Genomic DNA, 24,618 nt, shown 5'->3' with positions numbered 1-24,618 from the left:
AGTGACACACAAAAGAACTTGTTCCACAAGGTCAGACTATTTTTCTTTATCCGTTGGGTTCTTCAGCAGAAACGTTTCCTGATGGTTTGTGTTATTGTTCACTGGCGCAATATAAATATACTCTGATATTTCAACATTAGATTGAGTTGTTAACATGCTAACTGGCTAACTAGCACCAAGACGGTGTTCTTGTTTCCCTTTTTGAATGACATTTACAGACTAATGCCATCTGCTGGTGTGGAGAGTTATTTCCTCTCACGCAGTCGCAGAATGTACGTGCTGGTTGGCCGTGAGACAACGCAGCAAGGGGTCTTCGTTGCTGCTAGTTCTCTGAAGTCGGTTCGGTGTGTCTGGGCCTTTAGTTTTTGAGTTTAAATAATTGGTTTCTACATTTTTATCCCTTGTGTTTATTTCTATTCTATTTACTTTAGTTGATTTTTAGCATTTTAATGTATTTTTAGTTTAATTTTATCGTTGTTTATATACATTTTTTTGTTAGAGTTTTCATTTTGTGAAGCAGTTTAGGCTGCATGTGTGTATGAAAGGTCCAAGACATGAATATAATTTGGACCAGAACTGACTATCCCAGTAATATCTCAGTCCTGGACCTGATCATTGACACTGGGATCTGAGCAGGCCTGTGATGATCTCTAATGATCGTGGGGCAACGTTCTGGAAATCTATTTCTGGGGAGGAAAAATAAAAACTTTAAGGGAAACCAGGGTGACATGACACAAATACAACAACTTAAAACTAAAATTTTTCATTTATTTAAAAGGTTTTGGCTCCCAAAATCCACCCATGCAAACTTTTAAGATTGTAATTACATTGTTTTTGAGACATGAGGAGTATAGTGTAGGCCAGGAGTGTGAGTCACTGCTGCCTCTTTAACAGGACTGAAACTCTTCACAGTCACCGGGAAGAGAAACTGATGACATGAACATCTGTGAGAGTAACTGAACCTGAAGTAGTTTGCCCATAATTCCCCCCAGGCCGCCTTTTCAGTTCCTGGTTCAGTGACGGATCACATGATTTACGTCGTACACACACACAAACACACACACTTACACACACTCGTCACATGATTTGTGGAAAGGAAAGTTCTAGTGCTGCAAAAACTAAGGAGGGAAGGACGGCTGCGTTCGCTTGTGTTGGCAGACACTGTGGAGAGAAAGTTCCTATGAGGTGACACAAGAGTTCAGAAGAGGGTGTGTTTGTTTTGTGACACAGCATGGCCCTCTGACCTCAGAGCAGCACAGGGAAGAGTCACTGACAGGAAGACGACGTGCTGACAGTTTGCAGTAAAAGCAAACCGTGTCAACTACCGAACGAGGAGGAATTCCACAGACTGTGATGCAGCACAGGATCATGTGATTACCAAAGAAAACAAAAGCCTAAGACTTCCTGGTTATTGCATTTCATTTCATTCACTGGAGCCATCGGCTACGTGTTAAAGAACCCATCTCAACTGGTGTGTAAATCCAAAATTAAACGAGACATTGAATCGCAGCTCGGGCCGAAGTGTCAAGCATCTCTCTGGTCAAGCAAACTGACAGCTTTGTGGAAAAACCTCCATCCCAGAGGAAGAGGAAACTTTGAATCTTTGTCCAACTTCTACATCATGGCCTCCTCCACTACAGGAACTTAAAGGGATAGTTCGCATTTCTTGAAGTGGCGCTGTATAGGGTACTTATTCATGATCAGTGTAGTCGGCAGTCGGCACGCCCTCAGTTTGGAGAAGCAGGCTGGAGTCTGACACGAAAGCTGAGTAATGTGCTGCTGTGGATGGCGGTCAGCAACAAAACAGATTTTAACCACCTGAAAAACAATCTGTATTGGTTGAAGTGTACGCTATACTGAGAGTATTTTCACTGCTTTATCTCTCCGTCAAACACCCTATTTCAACAAGCTGTAACGGCTTCAATTCCCCATCTATGCTCTCGTCAAAGCCACCAGACTCCACTGAGAAAAACAGTCATTTTAGGTGGCTGAACACAGGAGCTGCTGGTCTACTGCTGCTTTGATCAGTTAGTTTGTTTGTGTTATTGTGCGACTTTGGTGATTCCAAAGTAATCCTTTAAAATGCCAAACTCACACACTAACACAAACAAACAAACTCATCAAGGCAGTGGTAGACCAGCAGTTTGTGTGTTCAGCTATGTTAAATCAGTGTTTTTCTCAATGAGTCTGGCTTTGAAGAGAGCAACATAGCTTTATTTTCCTGTTGATAATCACTGTCTGACATGAAGGTGAAGCAGTGAAAATACTCCCAATAAAGCACACACTTAAACTGATACAGCTTTTTCTAGGTGGGACTTTTTTAGGTGGCTAAAATACTCCAAACTGGAGGCGAGCCGACTTACATGTACTGTTTATGAAACACCGCCTACAGATAAGTAGCACATACAACCCCATTTCAAAAAATCTGAACTATCCCTTCAACATTAAGCTACAATAATCCAATGAAGAATATCTGATGTGTGTTTTTGCAGCCTTGCAGCCCAGCCAGAGTTTTGGGGAGTATGTCACTAGCTGAGTTACACACTTGGGTACACTGGTATTTTAAAAAATCCTGCAACAGTTCCAGTAGTGACCCATGTTTTCCACTAAAGCTGGAGTTACACTTCAACAGAGGTCGCTTGGAGATGTTCACCAACTGCACCACACTCGCCTGCCAAACATCACAGAACAATAATGACGTTTGTCCCGATGTCGTCTTTTTAAAAAAGACGTGTATCCAAAACGCTCTGGTATGTAAAACACAGTGGAAACAAAGGGCAGGAAGTTGTTCAGGTTAAGGGAAACTCCAGATTACAGGTTGTTAAATAACATGGTGGAAAAAAATGCCTTTTAGCAGCTGAATCTGAAAACCGATGCCTCTCCTTTCAAAAACTCAAACATAGAATTTGAGAGTGGTGGCTGAGTCAAGTGTCTTTCAGGAAAAGTTCCAGGGAAAGCCCAAATTGAACTCTTCCCGTTTGTCGGCTGGTCGGTAGTCTCCCTGCTCTTCTGTTTGTAGCACACGCACACAAAACCAAACACCATCCTGGGTAATGTGTTTCAGAGTCAAACTGTCATGAAGTCCCTGTTTTTTTGCAGCCTGGATTCATTAACTAAAAAATAACCTATTTCTTACCGAAGGCTGAGCTTAATTTCCTACAAGGCACTACGTGACAGCATAGGCAAGAGGTCGAGTTAGTTTTTTGGGGGCGGTCGCTGAGAAAACTCACAGAAGTGTGTTTACAGAGACAAACACTCACTGCGAGAAAAGCTTCAGCTGATTTGTCAGAAGCAACTATATTAGGTCGACTAGAAAAGCTCTGCGTTTACAGTAATATCTTATTTATAAAAAGGGATCTTGACATTTTGCTGGAGACAAATTTACAAAATCAGGCAGAAAAATACCAAACTTCTGTTATGAAAAAAGTCCTGTTTGGTGTAATACCTGAAGGACAGAGGAGATAAAGGTTAGAGCCCAAACATTTAGTTTTCCCTGCAGAAATTACAAGCAATCACCTCGTGTAGTTCATGGACATTAAAACAAAAAGGGAAAGAGATAAAGAAGTAAAGAGGAGGAGAAAGAGGAGGGGATGTTTCTCATTAGCACCAATGCGTCTGTAGTGACTAACTGCAGCCTAACCGAGAGTCGAGAGAGAAGTGGAAGTGATGAAGAGTCAGGCTTTCTCCCAGAGTTCTCCTGGTCACCCAGTTAATTCCACATTTCATCATTTAAATCACTGTGTTCAGGAATATATTCATCCCTGCTGGAATCAGAGGAAAAAATAAAATATTTTGGTTTGAAGTGAATGAATGAATTCATCCTCCGAGGTGGGATTCATCATTGATTCGATCATCTGGGAGGAGAAAGAAACAAAAAAAGAAGTATTTCCTCCTTGACGTGGGGACGAGGCTGACCGTCGGGAGGATGTGCTCGTCTCTCAGTCACTGCTGTCGTCTTCGTCGTCATCGTCCGACAGGTTGTTGAACTTTGACCCCAGCCGGCTGATGGAGTCTGTGCGCGGCGCCAGGGCTCCTGACGTCAGCTGCACGTAGCAGTACTCGCAGACGCGAACTGGTTTGGACGACTGGCTGGGCAGGAGGTACTTCTTCTCCGAGCAGGGCCCGCAAACCACGTAGCCGCACTTCCTGCAGTGGTGGCGGCGGCTGACTGGCGTGAACTTTACCTTCTGGCAGCGCATGCACACTGTTGCCTCCGAGTCAGGCACCCACACGGCAGCATGCTCACCCGTCGGAGCCTTGCCGCTCTTTTGCAGCAAGTCTCCCACACACTTCCCTATGTGGTTCATCCACTCTGACTTCTCAGTGGCGGTGGCTGCGTAAACGGCGAAGGACTTGGTGGGTGTCTTGATGAGCCAGCCATTGCGCAGGTCGCCTTCGTCCGGCACCGTGTCGATGGTGACGCTCTCCAGCGGGATGATGTGCTGCTTGTTGTACTTCTTCTTCTGGATGACGATGTTGCCGTAGACCAGGATGTCGTTGAAGAGGAAGAACTGGCGCGCCTTGGGCTTCTTGCGGCAGAGTTTGGTGAGGACGCCCTCGCCGATCAGCACGCGGCCGGGGATGGCCAGCGGCTGGCCCGCAGCGCCGAAGCAGCCCTCGACCACTGCGATCCGCTTGGAGTTGGCCTCGCTGTTCGCAAGCCGGTCCACCATCTTCACCTCACCTGGAGGAAAACAGGGAGAGAGGAAAGTTTAAGGAAAAACATTTTTATAAACAGCTCTTATGATGTGAGAATAAAATGAATTATTTAAGTAAATATACAGAACATGAACAGCATGTTTCTTTTCACACATATTCATCACAAATTACTGCTGCGCAAAATGAAAAACGAAAGACACAAGATTCTTCTGCTGTGCTGACAGTGAAGTTGAGAGCGTGACAGACTTATCATCATCAGACTTATCATGTCTATGTCGCGCTGACGTTTTTAATGAAAGAGGGAGGACTAATAGATATGCCGTAGATGAATATTAGTCTACTATTAGATGCAGAAGTATGATCTTTTGTAAGGCTTTGATGTATTTTACATGGCATACATTCAATTTTCCATTAATCATCAAACCTGGCATCAATAATTAACCAGAACATTCAGCAAAGCAGTCGAGGCTTTGAAATGACTCAAGCGGTCAGAAGTGTTAATTAAAGATTAAAAACAATTTCCATATTCTTACTGATATTTGTTCTTTTCGTGACAAACAAACACAAGATGCAATTTTTATACTTTCTACACCTATAGATGAATATAAAACCTTCAGCCACAACAGTCCCTCCCACCTCGCTCCGAGGCAGCACTTTATCTCTTCCCACCACACCTCAGTTAAACTGTCTGGATCAGTTCTTCTACTAAAATCACACATAAAGTCACTGTTCCTCTTATTTCCCCTAGTTGTATCTCACTGTCCTCCACACTGAAACTGATCAGCAAAACCACCAAAATCACTACAAGTGTCTGAGTTCAAGGATGATAACATCTTAAACCATCAAAGGCCCGTCACATGCTCGCTGGTGCCACACGATCTGATTTTATGGAGCATACTTGAGTGGTTCAGAGTGAAAATACAGAATGTGACTTCATGCAGCAATCTGTTGATCATGCTAATTAAAAAAAAACCTCTGAACTTTGTTTTATGCTGCCTTTAGCAGTCTGCATTTTTTCTACAATTTAGTTAATATTTAGAAACTCTTGTACATATCTTTCTGCTTTGATACTCTGTTAGGCACACGTTCACTTTATATCTTGCATATTTTTAGTTTTTGACTGTTATCTAATACTCTGTTGTTTTAAAACTGGGACATGGAGTACAAGTGTTACTGAAGCACACATCAACTACGCTGAATGATTGGAGTATGCATTTTAAATAAATAAACAAAGCCGCACCAACAAGTCTTGGTGATGTGTATCAGACAACACAGTTTGTTTGGATTGCAGGGCTCGAAATAGCTCATGCAGTTGCACAGCAGCATGTGAAATTTGAGCTGTGCACGGGGCTACTTGGTACAGAAAATATGTTGTGCAGAGCTGCCAATTCTCACGCATCAACCATTGACACTTTTTACACACTCTCATGACATGCGTCCAATTTCTCACTCAGTACCAAACTGACAGAGCAACAACTGCACTGTAAAACAATGCGCTCAAGTCAGATGCCACTTGGATTTTGAAGCACATCTATTTGTGCTGTTAGGGTACCCAAACTTGGAGCAGCCCAAAGGATGAAGACCACATTACAGCAATATTCAAATAAGTGTTGCTGAACCAAAAATCCTAGCTGACCAACAGGCATCATTTAGGTCTATCAGTGGACTAGTCTCCTGCATGTTTCTGATATGAATGTAATGATTAAATGATATATTTTGGTGGTTTGAGTTGAAGGTGTGAGAAAGAATAGTATCAGTAACATTGTTAACACTGTGCTACATTACAGAGAAATACAAACCGTACTAATGAACCTTCATTAATAGAGGCCTATATTTTATCTCCAAGTGCACGTCACACACTGAGCGAGCCGCCTGTTAATGACGCTGTGGGCTAATGGGCATGTAGCTACTTCCATGTTTCAGATGATACGTCATGTTTGTAGTCGACCAATGAAGATGAGTTTACATATCACCTTGGGTTCGTCCTTCACCTTCTCAAAATGATCCCACACTTTGGATTTCCTGCCCGACATGTTATTAACCAGCCTGTGGAATAACCGCAGGTACCAGCCCTGGAAATTAACCTGACTCCTGTCTGACTGCTGAGCGTAGACACTTCCTCTGTCTGTCCTTTCAAATTAAAGTCACACATGCTCCAGTCATACAGGTTTGGATTTATTTTGACAAGGTGCAGCTCATAATAGAGTTTCAAGACTTTTTTTTTTTGTTTGTTTTTAAATTGCGACTAAGTGACTCATGAAATCTTGCCGACTAATGACCTTTGTGGTCGACTAACGTTTGGCCGACTATTAGGGGGCAGCCCTAGCTCCTGTGACCATAACAAATGTGAAGAAGTTTAAATGCACAGCACCGAATAGGGAAATTCAGCTCAAATTAAAATGTCCTCGTTTTTACACTCTAATAAATTTAATAGATTTAAGTTTTCCTGCAGAGTTTTCCTGTAATCTTCGATGCAATCCTATTCAGGGTGACTCCAACCATGACCGTGAAAAATCAATTTATTTTACAGTTAGTTATTTCCTGTGCTTTTTTTGAAAAATCAAATAAAAAGGGAAAGTGAACATAAATCACATTTTAACACAAGGACAACTTCCTTACATTTCAAGGTATAATATGTAGTTTTTCCACATAAATGTCTAATAAAGACTAAACCAATATTATATATTTTGTTTAGCTGTGTACTTTGATGATCAGAAATATTTCCAACAATTTTTCAAACCCAGATAAATATGAAATATTAATAAAAGTTACAGACCGTGTCATTAGGTCGCAATGGCGACATAACTCCGTTACCATAGCCATTAAATGAAGGAGAAGAAGAAGAAGCAGACCGGATGAGACGTCAGAGAATGAACGTTACTGTTGCTAGGTTAAGCTAACTCGTCATGGATCATGATTATACACCGACGGTTGCTGCACCTTCTGACACCGAAGCTGTCCCGGTAAACAAGCCGGTAAAACGGAAACATACGGGTCAACCAAGCGATCCCAGAAGAATTTGGGATAAGAAGAGAGCTAAATCAAGGATAAATATTGGTGTGGCCTTTCCGAGATGGAGAGAGCTTCGTGAAAATCTAGGACTACAATTCGACGCCGACCTCGCGTGTGTTCTACTAGACAGATAAGCAAACATCTGGCTGATGTTATGGAAATATTAATCATTTCCACCAGTGTAATGCAAGCACTGCTGCCCGCCGGGGCACCAGCGCTCCCGCCAGCATCTAACAACATCTAACGATAGGTTTCAATAATGCTGAGCTGATGCCGGTAAATTCACGGAGTGAGGAACGTCAGATCTGTATCTGTTATATGACTACAACTCCCATGATCCCACGCTACTTTGTGACATCATCCAACTCCGTTTTCTGTTATTGTTTTGGTTTGAGACCCCCAGAAGCAGAAAATTACATATTGCACATTTAAACTGCCATAAAGAAGAAAATGACGCAGCAGACGATGTTGGATTTTTTTGGTCGGATGTAGCCAAGAGAGAAGGACAAATACAGCAAATGGTGCAGTGAAATTTTAAAAGCTCCATTCATAGTGCTTTTCACAGAAAATAGTATTTTAGTCCTGGATTGTGAGGTTGACATGCTCTGCAGATCTCTGCACTGAAGCCACACAGTCAGGTTCCTGGACACTGACCAAGCTTTTAGCAATGAGAGTCTAAAAGCACAACCTTACTTAGTGTGTGTGTGTGTGTGTGTCCCCTTCATAAATAAAGGTTTCAGTTTGAATGGCTTCACTTCTGAAGCCATTCAGAGAGAATCCCATTATAAGACTGAAGAGCAAACACCACGATGCATCTCTCCTCTGCTGTGACCCTGATGGCAGCAGCTCATGGGCAGCGCCGCCCTCAGCTTTTCTTACAGCAAACTGAGAGGTCAAGGTCACTGATGATGGAGATGGAAATGTGCTGGCGCTCTCTGGCGAGCCCTTAGGGTCAAGCACAGAGTTGTGACCTCAAAGATGCTCACATGATGATGCCCTTATGATGTACGCTGTGTAGTATGGACACAAACACACGCCATACAGATACATACAACCCTACAAGTGAAGTTTGCTCTTTTAAAACTTGTATTTATGGAGGTGGAGCTCTAACCCTTTTCAGATCCACTCTGACTTGTGTACTCTGCTATTTTTCCTTCCCACTGCTCTGAATTATAGTTCACAGCACTTTATCTGGTTCCCTCCAGTCGGCCCTAATGAACCTCGTTGCTGTGAGACGCCATGGTTACCACTGATCCACCATGTTTAACATAAATAGAGGGAAAAATATTTCCTAATAATACACTCTGATACACCGCCTCCACAAACAAGAGCCTCAAATATTACCAGAGTCAAATCAGCTTGACTGACGACAACAGCTGAACATTTTCAGCTTCCTAATGGTGACATTTATCACAAGACCGCTCAACTGGATGGTGGTTCATTTGAAGGAGTTTTCACACTTGCAAAGTTGAGCATGACGAAATGAACTAATGAAAACAGTGGTGGCTGTTATATTTTAATATGAAGAAAAAATAACTCAACACTGCAACTAACAATTATTTTCATTGTTCACTGATCACTGTACAGTCAGTCCACCACTTTGGTACAGACTGAAATATCTATTGGTTATTGGATGGATTGGCATTAAAATGTGGTGACCAGTGCACTGACGATGAAGTCTTGGTCCAGATAACCACTGGCTACATCAGAATCCGCGAAATATTAGCTGTTACACCCAGAGGCTTAAGTGTCGACAGACTGAAAGCTGATATTCCGAGATTTGTTTTGTGACCAAATACTGCCTCAGCTGTGCTTTGGTAAATATTATACCTGCTGAACGCCAGCATGTAGCATTGCCATAATGAGCGTTAGGCTTGGGCTGTTTCATGGTATTATGGTACACCATGTTATTTAGAAATCCCACGGTATGATTTTCAATATTATCAAAAATACAGACGCTCCTCTTCCGTTTAAACCTATTCAGAGAAGCTGCAATGAGGATGTATTGTGCATTGTGCTCATCACGCACCATCAGAGGTCAGTCTGTGTTGGTGGAACAGGCAGTTGAGCTATTAAACATGGCATCAGTGAGTGGTGGGGATAACGTTACAGGACTGTAAACAGCCGGCCAGCAGCTGCAGAGAGACCACAGGGAAAAACATCTAACTTGGTGCTTTTGTTTTGACGAAGGAATAAGTGATTGTTGGAACAGTAGGCAAGGCATGGCAGATTTCATGCCCAAAGTGCTTTATAGACTGACTAACTAGATGACTAACAAGATGGCTGTAGGCTCTTAGTCTTGTTTCGCAAATAATCAATGAGTCATTTGTTTTATTAAATGTAAGAAAACAGTAAAAACAATAAATAAATATATTCTAAAAATAAAGAGATGTATTCAGGTTGCTTGATTTACCTGAAGATACTCAGTTTACTTTGACATAAAACAAAGTAAAGCCTCAAGTTTGTAAAGAACCAGAGAATATCTGGCATTTTTGCTTGAAAAGTCATAATAAATCAACTATAAAATTGTTTTTCAATTAATTTTCTGTCAACCAGCTCATCAATTAATTAGCTGGTTACTAATAATTTCACTGACACAATCAAAGTCCTCTAAGCCAAGGCAGAGTTTAGACTCTGATTTGCGGTAACTTCTAAACGTGAACTTTACCAAAAGTCTATCCAATAAACAAGCTACTGAGTCCATGATGTAACCTCTGTTTACAAGCACTTGTTTGTTTCTAAGTGGGCGCACTGCACTTGAACATACACAGAACCAAACTACTGTAACTGTAACACATAGTAAACAAAGTGTAGGTGTGTTTGGACACTCATTTCTTGTTTTCGCCCTTTTCAAAATAAACCACAGAGTTAGAAACAATGCTAATTAGCCGGCAGATGCAGCCTGGGCCGGACTCCCCAGTGATCTGCACACTAATAACCCAGGGAGCGAGCTGCTGCTGCTCAAAGCCCCCAAGAGCACAGAGAGGCTGCTGACATGTCAGCCCTGTCAGCGAGGGCTCGCTGCCCACCACCGAGGCAACCGGCCAACCAGCTCCCATCAGAAGACAGATGAGGGCACGGAGAGCAAAGGCTCTGCAGAGAGAGCATCATAAATACAGGCTGGAGGCTGCGAACCCAGTGATCATAGCGAGACTGAGTGGGATCAAACACACTGAAAATGCAGAGAAAACACAACACAAAGAAAGATGAGGTTTCTTTGCTCTGCTGTGACAAATGTATCAGTGAAGACAGCAGGAACAAACACTCATAGTTTGTTGATTAGGCCAATAATAAAAAGATTTAATTAATAAGAAACAAATGATTTTCAAAAAATGGATCATTTTACCTTCTTAAGAGACACCTTAATCGCCTTGAAATGAGAAAATAACTGACACCTGGAGATAAATGCTATAAGTCGCAGATCAAAATGTGCGTTACAACTCACAATTATTTTTTATTACCAATCAATTGTCTAATTATTACTTCAGTTACTGAGTTATCTAGTCTATAAAATGCTTGTATTTTCCAACCAACAGCCCTAAACCTAAATATTTTGATTAAAACTAAATTTAAAAAAGAAAAGCAGCTTGAAAAATGACTTTAAACATGAAGCTATATCAAAACTGTTGTTAATTTTTTTTGACAACTAACTAACTGGTTATTAAACAAATTATTTCAGCGCTATATACAACGTGCCAATGAAATGATACAGTGGATTTTCTTAGCTTGTAACTTAGATTAAAAATATAAGCTGCATTCTGCCATAATGAATTCAACTGGGATGAATGAAGGAGCTACCTTATTATCACTGTAACTCACTCTGGTTTGTGGTCATCTTCTTGAGTGCGTGTGGACTGTGAGGAAGTATTTTAAGTGGTACATAATCGTTTTCTTTTTCTGCAGCACGTCACGCTTTACTGAAACAAAAGACAGGAAGTAATTCCAGAGGGACGAAGGTGGGGAGTCTGCTGACATGAAGCTGTGTGAGAAGACCAATTAAAAAGGCCCACGAAAACCTGACAGCATCTGCGGGGATGAAATCAAGAGTCTGGATACAGCGCTGCTGTCAGATTTGTAGTTATACATGCTGGTTCCATGGTTCCAGTCTACAACTACTAAATTAGCTGAACAGCAAATGATGCATCTTGTTACTGAGGACAGACGCGATGGGATTTCCAATATGGATTATCGCTGAGTTTGGCCTTCTAGTTTTTTTTGTTTTTTTTTAGAAATTGTAATAAATTACAGGCTATAAATGTATTTAACAGAACAAGAATTCTACATTAATAAAAAAATAATCCTAAGAAATAATTTAATGTTCTATCAAAACCAGTATTTGTCTTTAAAAGACAGAGACTGTTTCTGCAAGAACTTTTTATATTCAGAACTAGCTACTGCTAACAATACTTAGAAGGCCTTTTCTTTTTTGACAAATACAATGTTTTCTTCTTACTGATGTTTGGCCATTGTTCTATTGGCTGTTTTAACCGTGTACCTTTATACTGCAGGACAAGGCTCTTTAGCGGAGAGTGAAGGCTCTGTAAATATAACCGTGCCCTTATTCTGTGAGATTACTTTTAAACTGACACCTTGAATAACATTCTAAATAAAGATTTCATTTCTCAAAATTAATTGATTGTTTGGTCTCTCAGGGTGCTTTCAGCCCTAGAGTTGGTTCATGTTCTCACGGCAGCATTTACAAGCGGACCAGATCAAATGCCTTGTGTGAGAAAGCTGCTCTTGATTGGTCAGAATTTCCATGTGGGAAAAATCCAGGAAGTAAAGCAAACGTTGAAGAAGAGTACACTTGCAAGATAAATGTGACACTTTCTAATGTCACAATGGAGGGACAACTACGCAGGTTGATTTTAGTGCTGCTCATCGTGGACTATATTGCTGTCATTATTCATTTTAGTCAAAGCATACAGTTTGAAAACGAGGCACGGCTCCAACTAGAAAACAATGTTTTGATGCATTGGATGTGCTGAATGTGCATATTAAGGCAGTACAGGAGGAGGTGCACATTAATAATCCTCCAGGACTGTAACATGCTCATGTTTAACCCAAACAATGTGTCATGTGACTGCAGTTGCTTCACATCCAGGTCGGAACACCTTCTCACCACAAACCAACCGCACCAGAGTTCCTTTGGAACCGGACTGAGACCACCTCTTCAAGAAATCTCGGTCCGGTTGCAATTGCTGTGTTCACACCTGCCCAAACAACCCGCACTGAGGGGGCAAACAAAATTGACAGGAAACAGGGCAGGTGCACAAGCAGTCCTCAGAGTCCAATGTGACATTTTCAAATGTTGTTTTCTCCGACCAACAGTCCAAAGCCAAAAAAGATTCGGTCTATTATCATAAAAGAGTTACAAATCTTGCAAATATTTACATTTGAGAAGCTGGAACCAGTGAATTTTGGCTTATTCTGCTTAAAAAATGTACTTAAAAAAAATAAATGATCAAAATTGTTGCAGATGAATTTTAAAATCGACTGCTCAATGCAGCTCTATACTGAATATTCAGAGGTTCATAGAGAAACACTATGAACTATTTGATGCTTAAAAGACTTCACAGGACGATTGTGCAGCAGAGGTCTGCAGAGTTTGACTGTGGTTTGCTGCAGTGTATTTAATTCCTGTGTGTTTGACACAGTTTGCTTAAGGCTGCTGGTGTCCAGAGATCAGGATGTTCTCCTAGTTCTCCAGTATTACTTCCCTTCTGGAGCTGCTGTGACAGCTTAGACTTTTTCTACAATACTCCTGATGAGTCAGTAGAACACTGTATTTCTATAACTGCATTTTTTTTTAATAAGAAGAAACTCTGTCCAAAGGTGTCAGTGAACGAAGAGTTTTAAAGCCACATCATCCATATTGATCAGTATATAACAAAAAGCATACTGACACTATGTTTGCACATGCACACACATCACCATCCTAATCATTATTCCAATAACGTTAACATTAATTAAAGTAACTTTCTAATATCTCTGAATGCAGACTATTTAATGAGAAAAATGTAATTCTGTTTTCCGCTGACAGCAGCAATAGCTTCAAGTGTGTTCACCCCTCAATCATGTTTAATTATCAAATGCGTATGTCAAATCATGAATACATGATGGCATATAAATGCCAAGTATTCATGTAATTTCCCTGCCGATCCTCTGAGTTCTTGAGATAACAGCTTTGGGAAATGGAGCCATTATCTCAAGATGGGAAGATGATTACGTCGGTATCTGTGGGATTTAAAATGCAGGACAATATGACTTTCTGCTTCAATAGTGCACTGTTCTATAGGGCAACATCTGTCTCTTTAGTTGTTAAATGTTCCACTGTGTTCACCAGCTAGTCATTAATTATGTCTGTCTGCTGCTCAGCAGGTAGAGCGTGGTGTCTTTTTTATATTTTTTCTCTGAAAATGACGCCATCAGAGCGCAGTGAACGGAAAACAGTTAAGTTGTGGCCAGACAGATAAACAATGTAAAGCTGAGGGGAGCTGCAGATTTCAGATTTGTAGACAGACTGTATTAAATGGGTTCTACTTACTCCGAATGAGGTAATCAGGTATAATATCTAAAGCTAAAATCTGTAAGTGGGTTATAGCTTTGATCATCTGACAATCTAATGATTAGCATCCAGGTAAATGTCCACAGTAACAGGTACTAACTGAATTCCGTCGGTACTACCACGCACAAATTCGCGTTAAATTAATCTGTGCCAAATTTTGGTTCCCAAGGCCCTGTATACACTGTGCGATTTTGGGCTGTCCCTGACAAAAGATGACCAACGTCAAAGAAACTAGTGGTCCTACGTCGCACAGTAAGAGAGGTTCAAGGATGGCTGTTGTCACCGTCTGTGATCAAAGACAGCCTTGGATAAAATTCTGCCAGTGTCAGAAATTTGGGATGACTATCTCACTGTGTGACTGCTGTTATCAGCTTTGCTGACAAACCAATCAATAGAAATGCAGCATGAAATGATGCACTGATCAGCACTAAACCCAAACAGACAGACGGACAGCAGCCCACCATGGAGGCAAAACACGCTAAAAGAAATGCGTGATTGCGTAAAGAAGGATGAAGCGTTGAAGGAAATAGCAGCGAACACACACCGCAGTATATAATGCCCACAAAATTTAAGGTTATTTCGTAATGTGACCCTCTACATTGAGCTTCACAGTTGGAGAAGCAATAAACCATGCAGTATCCGTGCACACTCAGTATGGGAAGCTATCGGATTGTATGTCGTAGCCTGCGATTCAGTAGGCGCTGTCATCGTACAGTCTGCATACATCAAACCTTATGTCGTACCCAAGTTTATTAGATCCACATCGCACAGTGTAGCTTAAACTTAACTTATAAGATTGCTAAAATATCTCACAGTCTGTAAGAGGCTTTAGAGTGCACCTGGGTGAGAACGTTGGGTTCAGGCATGAGGCAGGAGCAATGTGAAGCGCCGTAAATCTGGGAAGCCACCAGCAGAACTCCATAGCCGGTACTGTGGCTCTGGGGCACTTTGTGGCGCTTTGAGGCAGAGACAACGGAGCTCTGCAGAGAAAGAAAGCACCAAAGTGCCCCGAACCTGGGAAGCCGGCTACGCAGCTCCGCTGACTTCCAAGGGAGCTGAAACAATTACTGCAGCACAGATATTTTCAGTCTATCTGGTCTGTTTTCTTTTGTTTTTTATTTTAGAAATAGTCAGGTATCACTGCTGTTCTTTTAAATTACAAACTGTTTCCACATATAAGGAAGCAGACAGACAGACAGACAGACTTAGCTCTATATGTGATTAGAAAGAGAAGAATCCCTTGTTGGCTGCAGCTTGTTCAAAAATTCCATTTAAATTGTCAGCCTACAGACAGTGAAATACCGAAAAAAGGTTCCTTGGGTAGTGGTACAAAATTCGAGGTACCTTAATCGATACTCGTTCAAATGTGAATGGTCAGAAGCAATTATTTATTAGTATTAGGTTGGCAGTTGGTGTCAGTTTCCTGCCTTTGGGACAGGTTGGGTTTGTCAGCCAGCTGGAGAGTGATGCTCCACCCTCTGTGGAGCTAACCTCTACCATCTGAAAAAGCACTCAATCATCCAGACGGACAGATGTAGATGAAACTGAGCCAGGTCAGAGCCAAATATTTCATGTGTCACACACATGATCACCAAATTAGTCCTGGAGGAGTTGCAGATGTGCTCAGGGTTCAGAGTCTGAAGGGTCAACTGCAGCAGTGCAACTAACAGACATTTACACATCTGTTATTTCATAATAATCTAAATTAGTATTAATTAAAGTGGAAACAGAGAAATGTTTTGAGGCTGTAATTCTAGTTAAATTAGTTGGGCTGCATTTAAAAGCAACTTATTTAAAACAAATCAAGTATTTGTTTTTCCATGGTGAATTGTATGTTTGCTTGTAAACACATTGCACATTTCTACACTGCAGAAAACTTCACAAATAATTGTAAGGAACAGAAACACCTGTAAATTGAGGCTTTAATCCAACTATGACTTTCTTCAGTCAATATAATGTCAAAGACAGAAAAATGCCTCCAACAATCACCAAGAGATTAAGGTGACATTTCAAATGTCCTGTTTTGTCTGACTGATGATCCAAAACTCAAAGATATTAATTTTACAAAGATGTAAAATAGACAGAAAAGGCTGGAATCAAAGAATATTCAGCATTTTTTCTTGATAAAGGACCCAAATGACTTATCAGTTGTGAAAGGTCAAGTATAGGTAACATCAGGCTGAAATAATCTGCTCCCAGCATGCACATCGATTTAAAAGCTCAAACACAGCCAACTCTCATCCATTAGTCTTTTATACTGCAGGTACTGAACCGCTTGAATCCATTGCCACAAACAACTACTCTGACTCCATTATGCACAAATGATAAGAAAGTGCTGCGCGGAAATAAGAGAGAAAGTCAGACAGAGAACAGCTTGGGTAGTTTTGGTAATGCTCAGCTAGAGTTTGTGGTCCTGAATGCCAATGATGTTGAGGCGACCGGCTCTGCTACCTTGGGTTACAGGGACAGCAGTGGCTTTAGATGAGCCCAATGATTAATTCATAAGGAGTGCTGTCCGCTCTCTCAGCTTACAAGGTCCACTCACTTACTGCCGGGACAGAATCTGATTAAATAAAGAAACAAAAGGAAATACAGCACTTTGTTCTCTGTAACAGGTGGGACAAAGATTTCACACAACAACAGGTGGAGCAGGGCACAAGTGAGTTTTTGTTGGCCACAGCCATTGTCCTTGAGAGGAAAGGACGGACATCATTAACATGACTCAATAAAAAGAAACAAACTTTGTGACTCTATTCATGCAAGTTTTTGTTAAAGTTATTCAATGTCTCAAAAGCATCTAGGTACAAAGATGATCTGTCAAATTGTCATCCCAACAGATCCAGGGTATCTGCAGGCCTGCACGTCTTCAGATTTAAGACAACTACTGGTTAGCAACATCTAATAACGACATTTCCACTGCAAACCCTCTGATTATAAGAATTACCACTATAACTGTGAATGAAACAAGGCAAAAACTCTGGATCGATGTATCACCTAAATGATCAGTGATCCAATGTCATCGATGCAAAGTGAAAACATCAATCCATATCGTCATCTTTAGGATATGCCTTTATTTTGAAAGTCTGCATCACTGTCAAACAGCAGCAGGCAGATGGCAAGCAGCCAAGAGAAAGACGATGAGGATAACGTTATATACTCGGGATTAAATAAGCAGAGCGGAAATATTTTGTATTTTTGAGAAAATATGATCCAACAGAGCACGTACCGTAGGGAAACAATGCCGTTACGAGATAAAACTTGACTTAACGCTACCTGCATGGCCAGCACCTCGCTTCGCTAACCTCTCACTACAGCAACATTAGCTGCTCTGTTTCAACAATGTCAGGTTGAGGAAACGTGCACGCAGGCTGAAATTCAACCGAGCTGTTCTGTCGGGAGAATCAGTGACATAAACCTATGGTGAGTTAAAAAATAATAACGGTATTAGAGTCTGCTAGCCACTAGGCTAATTTATGCAGCGTCAACATGCTTTAACTAATAAAGGTGACTAGCAAAAAACTATTTTTTTTATTACTGAGATGAATCTGATACTTTCGTTCAACAATGTTGGTGTTAGTCCACGTTTTGTGGCTGTTGGGAGAAGTTTGCCTTCAAGGCTTTAAGCCAGATATTCCTTAAATTTTAGGGAGCTGATCATGTGTTGGGTTAAAATGAAAAGATTTCTTGCAAAAAGTTTCCTCTGACTGAAAGCCCTGAAGGTATCCCATGTGCTGTTATATGTCTGCGAGTGGAGTCAGTATAAAGTAAACTTTACTGCCCTTAAGCAGTTACTATTACTTACATTATTCATGTATTGTTTTTATCTTCTATGGCTAAAAGCAAAAAAGAAAGATGTGGCAGCTTCTTCTGTAAGACTGTGTTAAATGGGCAGATAATATCATCTCATATCGATCACAGGCCCCTAAATCACATCAAAGCAAAGTCATATCATATCGTGGCAGACTGTGTAATATCAGCAAATATCATATTGTGATGAAACTGGTGGTTTACTCTAGGGCTGTACCCAAATATTCGTATATTCATTTCTATGGGTAGGTATTCGTTATGAAAATTTGATATTCATTCATTCATTCATTCATTCATTCATTCATTCATTCATCTTCTAACCACTTCATCTTCTTGAGGGTCGCGGGGGGGCTGGAGCCTATCCCAGCTGACATCGGGCGAGAGGCAGGGTTCACCCTGGACAGGTCGCCAGACTATCGCGGGGCTGACACATAGAGACAAACAACCATTCACGCTCACATTCACACCTACGGACAATTTAGAGTTATCAATTAACCTAGTCCCCAATCTGCATGTCTTTGGACTGTGGGAGGAAGCCGGAGTGCCCGGAGAGAACCCACGCTGACACGGGGAGAACATGCAAACTCCACACAGAAGGGCTCCCACGCCCGGGATTGAACCGGCAACCCTCTTGCTGTGAGGCGACAGTGCTAACCACCACACCACTGTGCCGCCCGGTATTCGATATTCGTTTTTTTTTATTTACTTTTTTTTTTTTTTTTAATTAATTTTTTTTTTAACATATTTTTTTGGTGCTAAACGTAGTCTTTTTGTTGTCGGTAAATGTAGGTTATCAATAAAAAAACAAAAATTTTAAATTGCATTGTTAAAAATGTGAAAATATAGTATCCTACCAACGGAGCTTGTGCACGGCACGCTTGAGCGCATCCGTCTGAGGCTGTGGATCAATGCCAAGTTTTACCACTTTATCACTATTCCCTCTAACCTGTAACTGTTTTTTCTTATCTTTTGAATTAAATATGAATTATGGAGCCGTTTTTGTCAACATTTGTTTCCCCCGTTTTGTACAATATATTATTGTTTAAAGTTTCAACAAGTTTCTTTTGGAGTGCGTGACACAAGTGTGTTTTGAAAACGACCGCGGACTGTCACCTGCTCAACGCATCAGTACCTTCGGATGCCGTGTTAGTAATAGCCAATAATGTCAAAATATCATTTACAGACGGATTTAACAGACGATCACTGCTGCCCGACCTGCAGGTCCATTTGCGGGTCCCGCGGGTTACAGGTCAACCCGCGCATCACTACTCAGCTCAGTCTATAAGGCTGTACACAACAGTAAGGCTATAGACATTATATTCTATTCAGGCCGGCAGAACCAGCAGCACATCGGCTCTACAGTGCACGGCATTGCTGATTAACCATTTTATTGCAGCACAGAGTGTCTGCCAGCAACCAATTACTTGCAGAGGCTTCCTACAACTTGTTTCAACGGTTCCGATTTAATCAGAAGACAAATTAAACAGGATGACTAGCCAATGTGAAAATCAAAAGAAAGCATAGAATAATGTACTGAAGGAGACTGTTGTGCCATCACATTTTTTTGTGGTTTGAGAGCAAAGATCCGGGACAGCCCTAGTTTACACCCCTATCACATGGCTGTAGTCTCTTTAGAGTAATAAGGCTAGGAGAAATAAAAGGTACCTAAATGTGACTCCAGGTGTACGCATGTAGCCCATCATCCTTTTATGTGACAAAGTCAATGAAAGAATGTCAATAAAGTTTTTGTGGCAAATATAATTAAAGGAAGGGTCTGGAGGATTTTCCAGTTGCTGTTTGTAAACATACATTCAAATTCGGCCCCTCCTATCAGGCTCAACTCTCCCGGGTGTACAGAGCCCGGAGGTACGGAAGAAAGCTTCACAGAAGAGGTTCAGGCAAGGCTCGCGCTGGTGCATGCTCGGACACACTCGGGCACGGCACCTGCGCTCTCTCATTGGCTGGGGAAATCTCCGCCTAGAAGTGGTCCGAGCTCACAAAAACATCAAAATACAGTTAAAGGGCAGGAGCTCTGCAAACAGAGTCACCACCACATGAGTAGAAGCCCATAGGTGATGATTAAGCAGGATTTCATTTGTATATGTCTATATCTATATTCGATGTTTTGTTTGAAAATCCTCCAGATCCTACCTTTAAAGCACAACACAGCCTGATAATGTAAGATATCAGTCTGGTGATGCATTGGTGAAAAAAATGCAACATGTCTGACACTGAACTATAAGAAAAACCCTGCAGGTATTTACAGTATGTAAATCCATTGTGTCAAATATAAACCCATGCCAACTTCACAGCTGTTAAACTTAAAATTCAGACTGTCAAAGCAGCAATTTCCCACCTTCATAATTTTTCTAGTTGTCATGAAAAGTCCTTAACTTTGTCTTGCAGACACCTGGAAATTCTGCAGCTAATGACCTCAACATGCTAACTGGAAAAGGGAGGGGAAAAGCCACAGACCTGTTCAACCCAGAGGAAACCTAACCAGCTTAATGACAAGAGGGACAGTTCAATCAGGGAAGTTTGTTTTTGTTTACAGGAAAGATGTCCAAGATATTTGTGAAGGCACACTGGTGAACCAGTTACCCTTAAACAAAAAGAGGATGCAGGGTTTTCAACTCTTGCGGTACCACGTTGGGGAGAAAGGGAAGTATTGAGTCAGTCGCTAAAGGGAGCGAGCCATGATGACAAAGACGAGGAGTCAAGAGAGAAAGAGCGTTTCTCTGGGCTGTAAACAGAAGCCGCAAACAACAAGGGCAGCCATTTATCCTGAGGGGGTGATGTGAGGGCAGATGGTGTCGAGGCTGAGGCAGTGTCATTGTCCCTGCCTTCTCTGTTGGTATGTTTCTGTGCTGGAGCTGCTGCACTGTCTTGGATGAGCCTATAGAATGTAACACAACCTGTTCTTGACAAAATGTCATTATCTATAAATATGTGCAACCCTGGATCTATGTAGACAGGTCTGCATCAGCTTTACACTTGACACTGCAATATTTGCTCAGGATATTTCCATCATAGAGAAGTACAAGGCAGCTGCTTCCGTGAAATTTCGTCCCACCTCCAACTCTCAACAAAACCCTGACAGGTGTCTTCATTAAAACTATTTCCTAACTAGCATTGCACTTGGTGGATTTCTGTGATGTGTAAATGCAATTGCAGCATTAAACTGATGTAATGGTGTCATCGTAATCAGCACAGTGCGGCAGTAAAGGTGCTGCTTAAACTGCCAAAGAGGAAGAGAGAAGAGCCGTCTGTTTTTTGGCTGGACCGCAGAAAAGTCGGGGTCGGCCCTATGAACGTAAAAGTCTGTCACTCACTGACTGTGACGTTAATGATCACCTTGCGCCATCTTGTACTGCGCCTACAATACCGGAGTGTGTCTGTTTACACTGGTGAAATGTAAGGATATACTTTTTTAATCAACTCTTTTCCAACTTTAGCAAATACAGTACTAAAGTAATAAAGTATCTATCTATCTATCTATCGATCTATCGATCTACAAAACGTTCTGCTGAACACACACAGTAAGAAATTGGTTATAATTATCATGTCAGTCTGGGTCATATAGAGTGTGCCAGGGCTGACGTCAAAACCCGGAAGTTTAGCATCGCGCTGGTTCCCGGAAGAGAACGTGAAAGTGAATGTGATTTTTGCATTGCGTTTTGGATTATGTCAGAAAATAAGCTCTGTGGCTAACACAAGTTTATGATACTTACAGGTTACAACGTTAAATACGGATCCGGATACGGACGGAGCCCTCTGTCCGTGCTCCACGTTCATTTCGTCCGTATTTCTGCATGTTTCCATAAAGCTTACGGATACGGGCCAAACGGAGCAGTACCACCGGAAACCGTGGGGGCAGTGTTGCTGTCACTACCTGATACGTAGCTCTAGTGAGACACGAAGAAGAAACGCTGAAAATAAAATAAAAGAGGGAGACAGGTTTTTCCCTTTTCATCTTATTTTGTTATATTTCTCCCTCTCCCCTCTCTGGGAGCGTCCAACCTCCCGCCGCCCGCTCTAGTTTCAAAGACGGAGCCCGACCGCCCGCCCTCCCAGCCCCGCACATACCCCGAGGCTCGTCTCGCCGAGCAGGCGGGCTCCGCTCCGCTCCCAGGGCCGACCCTCGCGCCCTCCGACTGGGGTCCTTCTGTTTATGTCTTTTATGCAAGAGGTACATTATCAATATCTCCTCCACAGTCGGCATGTTTGTTTTTGAGTTTGTTGTTGTCATAAACTTTTGACTCTGGGCTGCCTCCTGGTGGATATATTGGTTAACATCCATGCCAACGTAAAGGACGCATGGAAGTATTTGGGCAGTGACAGTAACATCGTTTGAAACGGACGTATACATTTTCGTATGTAAAGGGAGCATAAATGGGCCTTAAATGCGATCGCCAGAAGTAAAAAGCTAACATTAGGCTTTAACGGACTACATGACTACTCCATGGTCTCATGACTCTTGATGTCACCGCCACTAAGCTTTCAACTGATTTCGGCCGCTTTATTTTAAAAACATTGTATAATGAGGAAATTGGACTGTTTAAGCTAAATAAGAAGCTGTAATGGCAGACTGCCAGCACTCTCGCCTGTTCGGGGTGATGATGTTTAATGTCCCCGACAGGGTTTGTAGTCGTATTGAGCAACTTGTTAGCAACCGCCTTTTTTACGACACGTAAAAGCTTCAAAATTCACAAGTAGTTTTGTTACCTCTAGGCTGGATTACTGTAACTCTCTATTATCAGGTAGCTCTAGTAAGTCCTTAAAAACTCTCCAGCTAATTCAGAATGCAGCAGCACGTGTACTAACAGGAACTAAGAAACAAGATCATATTTCTCCTGTTTTAGCTTCTCTGCACTGGCTCCCTGTAAAATCCAGAATTGAATTTAAAATCCTACTGTTAACTTATAAAGCTCTAAATGGTCAAGCTCCATCATATCTTAGTGAGCTCATAGTGCCATATTATCCCACCAGAACACTGCGCTCTGAGAACGCAGGGTTACTCGTGGTCCCTAAAGTCTCCAAAAGTAGATCAGGAGCTAGAGCCTTCAGCTATCAGGCTCCTCTCCTGTGGAATCATCTTCCTGTTACGGTCCGGGAGGCAGACACCGTCTCCACATTTAAGACTAGACTTAAGACTTACCTCTTTGATAAAGCTCATAGTTAGGGCTGGCTCAGGCTTGCCCTGTACCAGCCCCTAGTTAGGCTGACTTAGGCCTAGTCTGCCGGAGGACCCCCCTATAATACACCGGGCACCTTCTCTCTCTCTCTCTCTCTCTCAATTTCAATTTCAATTTCAATAAGCTTTATTGGCATGACTGTAGATTAACAATATTACCAAAGACATTAAAAATTTACAAATAAAGTACAATAATAAAAGTAAGTCAGAAAACTATAAAAAAAAAAGATTAAATATATGATATATAATACAAAATGCACCAATCTACAATACAATACACCAATATATAATATAGAAAAAAAAATGAATAAAGAAAAATGTAGGTTGTGAGTTACAAGGACTGTAAATATAGACAGGTGTGTCAGGTGTTGTGATGGTTGTCCCTCAGGCTGTGGCATAACCTGACATATTTTGCTGCTGCTAAGCTGCTGACTCTGTTCTCTCCAAGGATGTGTTGCATTTTAGTTTGATCAGGCAGAGAATCAAAGTCAGTGACTTTATGTTTTATTTTTGAGAGGAAGTCGGCTCTGATGTGTTCATACTTGCTGCAGTGCAACAGGAAGTGTGTCTCTGTCTCCGCTTGTCTGTGTGGACAGAGCTCACACAACCTGTCCTCTCTGGGCAGCCAGGTCTGCCTGTGTCTGCCCGTCTCTATGGCCAAGCTGTGGTCACTGAGTCTGTACATGGTCAAAGTCTTCCTCAGTTTCTCATCAGTCACGGTGCTCAGATATTCTGCCACCGTGTACTGTCTGTTTAGAGCCAAATAACACTGAAGTTTGCTTTGCATTTTTGTGGTTGATGTCCAATAGTTAATGTAATGTTCTTTTTGTTTCTCTATAATTTGGTGGGTCCAGATTGTGTGAGGGCTGTCCTGAGGTCTTGTGCTGTTAGAGGAGCTGAGCCTCAGGACCAGCTGGCTGAGGGGGCTCTTCTCCATGCTCTCCTCTTGGCATTGCAGAGCTTTGTAGTGGTAGGAGTTGGGGTCACTTGTTTTAAGGTGTTTATAAAATTTGATGATCTCTCTCTCTCTCTCTCTCTCTCTCTCTCTCTCTCTCTCTCATCCTATTACTGCATCTTGCTAACTCGGCCTCCTGCTGCTGCTGCTGCTGTTATCATTAGTCATTAGTCATACTTCTACTGTTATTATACACATATGACTACTGTCACACATGTATACTGCCAGATAATACATACTACTACATACTACAACATATTGTACCACAGTAGCCAGAACTATAATATTATTACTTTCAATAATGTTGTTGTAAGCTACTGTCATTACCTGCATCTCTCTCTCTCTCTCTCTCTCTCTCTCTCTCTCTCTCTCTCATTGTGTCATGTGCATTACAGTTAATTTATTATGCTGATCTGTTATGTA

At 41.6% G+C, this 24,618-nt stretch overlaps 1 protein-coding gene across 1 annotated transcript in view; it reads right to left on the bottom strand.

Moving 5' to 3' along the window:
- Nucleotides 1–2,922: 2,922 nt before the first annotated feature.
- Nucleotides 2,923–24,618, bottom strand: part of plekhf2 (pleckstrin homology domain containing, family F (with FYVE domain) member 2) — a 44,521-nt gene continuing 22,825 nt past the window's right edge. Inside the window, exon 2 of the mRNA XM_033641564.2 lies at nt 2,923–4,684. Within this exon, the coding sequence (XP_033497455.1) occupies nt 3,939–4,673 (735 nt within the window). The 5' untranslated portion in view covers nt 4,674–4,684 and the 3' untranslated portion in view covers nt 2,923–3,938. The remainder of the gene's footprint in view (nt 4,685–24,618) is intronic.

Source organism: Epinephelus lanceolatus, chromosome 10, assembly GCF_041903045.1.
Source record: "Epinephelus lanceolatus isolate andai-2023 chromosome 10, ASM4190304v1, whole genome shotgun sequence".
Lineage (NCBI taxonomy): Eukaryota > Metazoa > Chordata > Actinopteri > Perciformes > Serranidae > Epinephelus > Epinephelus lanceolatus.
Note: the sequence above shows the minus strand (reverse complement) of the source record. Positions and strands in the feature narration are given on the sequence as shown.